Raw genomic sequence first — 7,654 nt, forward strand, 5'->3', positions numbered from 1 at the left:
CAGGACTTATTCCTTGTAAGTCTAGTACTTATATTATCGGTTCTCTTTTTGCCGAACTGCTAAGTTACGGAGACATAAACACACTAGCATCGGTTGTCAAGCGATGGTGGCGGGACAAACACGGACACACAAGCATACACACACACCACACACACACACACCACACACACACACACCACACACACACACACATATATATATATATATATATATATATATATATATATATACGATGGGATTATTTTAGTTTCCGTCTATCAAATCCACTCACAAGGCTTTGGCTGGCCCGAGGCTATAGTAGAAGACACTCGCCCAAGGTGACACGCAGTGGGACTGAACCCGGAACCATGTGGTTGTTAAGCAAGCTACTTACCACACAGCCACTCTATGCACAAGAAAAATTAATGTTTTCCCTTTTAAATATAATTATATACCTGTATATTTATATATATATGTGTGTGTATGAGCCTTCTGAGCTCAAATTCTGCCAAGACTGACTTCGCCTGTCATGCCTTTGAAGTTCGATAAAATAAGGATCTGTTGATTACTGGGGTTGATGTAATCGACTTACTCTCTCCCACGAATTTGCTGACCTTGTGCCAAAATTAGAAATCACTTTAATCTTAGAAAGTTAAGAGTGGTTTAGTTTTTGAACCGTAAAACATTTACCAATTTCTGTGGTACCCCCGCTTCCCTTGATACTTTATTTTACTAAATAGTTAATCCAAAGCTGTGCTAGCGGCCCACATCTGAACGCTGGATGGGTAAACTAGGTGAGGGGATCTGGTGTTGAAAGAGCCGAAACTACATGAAACCCTAAAAACATAACTGATGATGCATCCCAAAGTGTTTGTAAGATGTGTCTTGGAACTTGGAACTAATCGACCTCGGAAATATGAACTCAGGAATTGAACTCAGGAATTGAACTCAGAATACAGAGATAAGGAGATGATTAACCGGTACATTGTATTTTGTTCAAAACTCTATTGATTCAGCTGAACACAAATTATCTCCTCAAGTTTTTTAGGTTAATTTTTAGGTTAACTAACTTTTATTATAACAATAAGAATGACAGGGAAATGACAGTGTTGAACAAGAAAAATATATCAAGCATGGCAATGTGATTGAGAAGTTCGATCTGCAACCACGTGGCTTTGGCTTCAATCCCACTGCGCGGCATCTTGTGCAAGTATCTTCTATTATAGACCCGAGTTGACTAATGGCTTGTGAGTGAATCAGCTTGACGGAAAGGGTGTGGAAGCCCGTCACACACACACACACATACACACACATACTGACAAACACAAACGCACACACTCACGTGCGGCACCTTGAGCAACTGTCTTCTGCCGTAGCCTCTAGCCGAGCAAAGCCTTGTGAGTGGATTTGGTAGATGGAAACTGAAAGAAGCTTGTCATATATATATATATATATGTGTGTGTGTGTGTGTGTGTGTGTGTATGTATATGAATCTTCTTTTGCATGTCTTTTTGAGTGTATTTGTCACCCCCACTATCATCGTTCGACCACCGGTGTTTGTGTGTTTACACCCTCGTAACTTAGCGGCTCAGCAAAAAGAGACCGATAAAATGAGTACCAGGCTTTAAAAAAAATATGTCCTGGCGTCGATTTGTTCGGCTAAAAACCCCTTTAAGACAGTGCTCCATCATGGCCGCAGTTAAATGACTGAAACAAGCGAAAGATAAAAGATAAAAGAATATTTTATGGTACATTAGATGGAAAGAATGGTAAAAGAATACTACAATACAGACCTTTGGATTAATGAACCAAGCAGAATTGTTTTTTTCAAACCCAAAACCTTCTCTATATAAGTTGTAAACAGCATGCTGACACCGAAGCCTGTTGTCGCCATAGATGACAACCAAATTCCATCAGCGAATTTTATGGTTGTGTCTTTACCTACCAGTCGGATGTAGGACACGACATACGGTATTATGTTACCTATTAACAAAAATAACAATATATACATATACAAATTTTATACAAATTTGGATTACAAATTTTGGCACGAGACCAGCAATTTTAGGGTAGGGGATAAGTCGATTACATTGACTCCAATGCTCGATTGGTATTTATTTTACTGACCCCGAGAGGATGAGATGCAAAATCGAACCCGGCGGCATTTGAACTCAGAACGTAAAGATGGACAAAATTACGCTGAGCATTTTGCCCAACGCACTAAGTATTCAACAAGCTTACAACCTTTTCACCGCCTCATTTATCACAAACGCTATTTTAAACTAATCCAGCTTTTGCATGCCGGGGATTTGCTAATCCTTGTTTTTCTATATCATTAGAGAAGAAATTGGTCTAAGCATGAAGTGAATAGTGGATCCTTACTGCTGATGATGAGTAAAGACACAGAAATCTAGATCTAACAATTATATCACTGCTGTTGCTGATTGTTTGTTTGTTTGCTTGTTGAGCGAAGCGGTCTTTGTCCCGTCTGTAGTGGGAGAAGTCCGAAACGTGGTCCTTTGCTATTCATAAGACCCGCAGAAGAGAAAGCAGGTCAACCCCCGACACCGAGAGCTTCGACGGATGGATGAATGCGCATCCAGGCTCAGCGGTTGCGTAGGAAGTCGGGGACAAGAAACAGGAAGAAAGAGTGAGAGAAAATTGGAGCGAAAGAGTACAACAGGGGTCGCTACCACCCCCTGCTAGAGCCTCGTGGAGCTTTAGGTGTTTTCGCTCAATAAACACACACAACGCCCGGTCTGGGAACTGAAACCGTGATCCTCCGACCGCGAGTCCGCTGCCATAACCATTAGGCCATTGCGCCTCCACTGCTGCTGCTACTGTTGGACGCTTGTACTCTGCTACCGATGTACCTCTGCACTTTACTGCACTAAACGTCTATAAGAGAAGCATTCTCAAGACGAATACTGCAGTGTTATGACTTTCTACAGAATATAAACATTAAGTAAGATATACAGAATGCTATTCGGAACTATTACTACTTCCGTTGCTAATAACGAGTGATAACACTGGACAACAATTTTCGTACATTTTCTGTTGCATGAAATTTTTATACTGCTTCTAATTGTCTTTTTGTGCTAATTTCAAGTATGTAAAAAATTTTTCTTCATGCTCTTGTATTCTTGCGATTTGAAGATTGACGTTTTATGCATTTATAGTTAAATTTGACATATTGAGATACATACATCCTACTTACAAAGAATTACCAATTGACAACTAGACTCCTAGAAACGGCCGTTGGATTACTTATACTCAGACCTTTTATGTCTTATTCTTTCCTGGACTCTTACCTTTCTATCTAGTTCTATGGTATCGTCTTTATTAAAAGAGAATTCCCCGAGGAAGTCTACAAACGCAAGAGTTCCAAGCGCAAGTTCTTGTTTGAATAAGATCTATTTGTTTTAATTTTTCCATCTTAATCAGTTTCTCAATTGTGTACACTTATCATTTGTATATAATATATATTTTCAACAGAAAAGCAGATGGCGAAAAAGGCTGGCACATGATAATATTCATTTTAGTCTGCATCAGAAGAAATATTATTTTTACAACCTAATTCTTATTGTGGTGTATTAACTCGTATGTATGAATAAAGTTAGAATCTCAATGCATACATATTGATATTTGTTCTTTTCCACCTAGTTTGAAGATAGTATAAACTAGAAAATTACATCTGATGGATTACAACAAATCTCGGAAATATTCGAAATTTGGAAAATATATTAAAAAAATCTTAAAAGCAAAAAATCCAGAGCTTAGAGAAAAAAATTAGGATATACCAATTGCTGGTATCAATACAACAAAATTGTTATGGCCAGTTTAATAAATGTTAGAAGATTTTGAAGTCACTACAAATACAGAACGAACAATAAATTAGGTCAAAAACGTCTGCGACTGTCTCATCAAGAAACGTTATTCATGGAATAAATAATAAACATTATGTTAACTAACGGTAATGACACAACTAGATACAAAGTTTAGGTGTTGATAAGTAGAGCAAGCGATAACGATAACAACGAGGATTTATTTTGTAATAGTTTTACTTCTAATTGTTATCAAATGAAAGATATTCACTAATTAAGGTTATACTCCGTTATGTTAATGACACGAATTTTATCAGCCTTTTACATTGTTGTCCTAAAAGGCAAAGTATACAAGTAGCACGTGGTTAAGTACGAGATCAAATAAATTATAGTTATATAATGGAAAGTGTTTAATAAAGCTTCTTTCCCGCTTTGATAATATTCATTGCAAATTAAGGCGGCGAGCTGGCAGAAACGTTAGCACGCCGAACGAAATGCGCAGCCGTATTTCGTCTGCCGTTACGTTCTGAGTTCAAATTCCACCGAGGTCGACTTTGCCTTTCATCCTTTCGGGGTCGATAAATTAAGTACCAGTTGCGTGCTGGGGTCAATCTAATCGACTGGCCCCTTCCCCAAAATTTTCGGGCCTTGTGCCCAGACTAGAAAAGAATATTGATTTCAAATTAAGGCGGCGAGCTGGCAGAAACGTTAGCACGCCGGGCGAAATGCGTAGCCTTATTTCGTCTGCTGTTACGTTCTGAGTTCAAATTCCGCCTAGGTCGACTTTGCTTTTCATCCTTTCGGGGTCGATAAATTAAGTACCAGTTACGCACTGGGGTCGATATAATCGACTTAATCCGCTTGTCTGTCCTTGTTTGTCCCCTCTGTGTTTAGCTTTTTGTGTAGTAAAGATATAGGTATTTTGTCTGTCTTTACGTTCTGTGTTCAAATTCCGCCGAGGTCAGCCTGGCCTTTCATCCTTTCGTGATCGATAATTTAAGTGCCAGTTACGTACTGGAGTCGATCTAATCGCTAGCCCCCTTCCCCCAAAAATTTTCGGGCCATGTTCCTAGAGTAGAAAAGAATATTGATTTCAAATTTGGACGCAAGGCGAGCAATTTCGGGGGTGGGGGTAAGTTGATCACATCGACCCCAGTGATCAATTATTACTTATTTCATCGATCCCAACTGAATGAAACTCAAAGTTAACCTGAGCGGCATTTGAATTCAGAAGTTAATGATTAAGCATTTTGCCTGCCTTTCTAACGAATTCGCCGCCTTCATATAATAACGATTTCAAATTTTAGCACACGACCAGCAATTTTGGGGGAGGAGGGAATAGCAGGTTACATCAGCCCTAGTGTTTAACTGGTACTTATTTTATCGACCCCGAAAGGATGAAAAGCAAAGTAAACTTCAGCTAAATTTGAAGAGAGAACTTAATGATTGTAGGACAAAATGCCATCAAACATTTTGTCCGTTGATCTAACGAACTTACTGTCATATACCTCTATATAATAACGAGTTCAAATTTTAGCATAAGACCAACAATTCCGGGCGGAGTGGGATAACTCGATTACATCGACCTCAGTACTCAGCTAGCACTTATTTTATCGACCCCGAAAGGATAAATGGTAAAATGGACCTTGACACAGTTTGGAATCAGATCGTAATGATTATAGGAAGAAATACCTATTTCTTTACTACCTACAAGGGGCTAAACACAGAAAGGACAAACAAGGACAGACAAACGAATTAAGTCGATTACATCGACCCCAGTGCGTAGCTGGTTCTTAATTCATCGACCCCGAAAGGATGAAAGGCAAAGTCGACCTCGGCGGAATTTTAACTCAATGTAACGCCAGACAAAATACCGCTAAGCATTTTGCCTGTCGCTCTAACGAATTCGCCGCCTAATATCTTAATAATAAATATCAATATGTATGCATTGAGATTCTTACTTTATTCATACATACGAGTTAGTACACCACAATAGGAATTAGGTTGTAAAAATAATATTTCTTCTTCTGATGCTAACTAAAATAAATATTATCATGTGCCAGCTTTTTTCGCAATCTGCTTTTCTGTTGAAAATATATATCATATACAAATGACAAGTGTGCACAATTGAGAAACTAATTAAGATGGAAAAACAAAACACAAATAGATCTTATTCAAACAAGAACTTGCTCTTGGAACTCTTGCGTTTATAGACTTTCTCAGGGAAATCCCGTTTAATGTTCCAGCAGGAGTCATTATGTTTTATCCCATCGCCCTTGATAATGCTCTTTCTTGGTCTTGAGTTCTTGATGGAAGCGCTCTCCTTGTTCATCTCTTACATCTCCAACGTTTTCAGAAAACATAGTTTAACGCTCATGTTACACCCAAGATCATGCAAAGCCAAAGCCAATAGAGTATTATCAACAAGAATTTCTGCTTTTCTGTTTTCAGGAAAATATCGTTATGATTGCTATGAATGACAGCTATGCTGTTTTTTCCTTTCATTGATCTTTCTGAAAAATTCTTCATCACTTACAAGGGCACGAATCTGAGATCTGTCAAACACACCTGCTTTGATCTTATCGAATGACAAACCAGGAAATTCAGGGACTATATCTGAAAGCATTCACTATCAATATTTAATACCTTAGTGAATTGCTTCATCAAGCCCAGCTTTATATAGAGTGGTGGGAAAATAATCTGACAATTGACTCATTCACAATATTTGGCATGCCTGCTTCCAGAGTCTCACAAATGGGCCACTTTTTCTGAATCCAGTGTTTCTCACGAGCTCGGTTGTCCCACATGCAGAGAGAAAGCAAGGATACTTTGTGAAACCTTTCTGTTGACCAAGGAGGAAATTAACTTAATAACAAATAACAAATGATGGTTGGTGGATTGGTTGGTTGGCTGGTGGTTGTTTTTTTTTTTTGTTGGTTGGTTGGTTGATTGGTTGGTTTCTTCGGTCACGCTTTTACCACGAACAGAGGGAATAGAAGGGAATGAAAGACAAATACAAGGAAATATAACATAAAGGGTGCAGAATAAATGGGGAGAAAGACTAATGAAGAAGGTGGAGGGGAGGAGGAGGAGGAGGAGGATGAGGGGGAGGAAATGACTGTGGAGTTATGGAAGGTGTTGCATAAATGAGAAATATGTTTTATTTTAATTTTTTTTCAAGGGAATAAATATTTTCCACTTGAAAATTAGAACTTATCTAATCTTCTTGTATAAGAACCCCAGAATTTTTTTTTATAAAAGTTGAATTATAATTATTGCATGGAAGCCATATTTCCTTATATTAGACAAAGTGGCAAAAATAAGATTGACGATGATGATGTGGTAGGACTTGAACTCACAAAGTGCAGATCCGAAAGCTTAAATAAAGATCTCTAATTTTGAAACAAGGCCAGCAATTTTTGAAGGGAAGGAACCAGTCGGTAACATCGATCCCTAGTACTTGAGTGGAACTTGATTTTAGGCACACCAACAAAACCAAAAAGAAAGAAAAAAAAAACGAATGTAAAGCAACGAATGGCGACAGCCAGGTTCGAACTCTGTACTTAAAGAAGACGAAACAGATTCTGCAAAGCATTCTGGCTGAGTTGCTAATGGTTCCGCCAGCTCACTTCTTTTTTTAGCAATAACAAACCAAAAAGAACAACAGCAACAACAACAACAGCAGCAACTAAAACGATGCTGACAACAACAACAGCTACGATGGTTTGTTATATAGATAGTGATATTAGCCAGGCAAAAAGCAAGAAATCGATCCTAATACACAACTGGTACTTAATTTATCGACCCCGAAAGGATGAAAGGTAAAGTCGACCTCGGCGGAATTCGAACTC

General features: G+C 38.4%; 1 protein-coding gene across 3 annotated transcripts in view; it reads right to left on the minus strand.

Annotated features, from left to right (window-relative positions):
* The window catches only part of LOC115215452, a 33,576-nt gene that overhangs the window by 25,452 nt on the left and 470 nt on the right, over positions 1 to 7,654 (minus strand). For all 3 annotated transcript variants that reach the window (XM_036506048.1, XM_036506049.1, XM_036506047.1), the window contains exon 2: positions 1,773 to 1,962. In XM_036506048.1, the coding sequence (XP_036361941.1) occupies positions 1,773 to 1,962 (190 nt within the window). The remainder of the gene's footprint in view (positions 1 to 1,772; positions 1,963 to 7,654) is intronic.

This window comes from Octopus sinensis, linkage group LG9, assembly GCF_006345805.1.
Source record: "Octopus sinensis linkage group LG9, ASM634580v1, whole genome shotgun sequence".
NCBI lineage: Eukaryota > Metazoa > Mollusca > Cephalopoda > Octopoda > Octopodidae > Octopus > Octopus sinensis.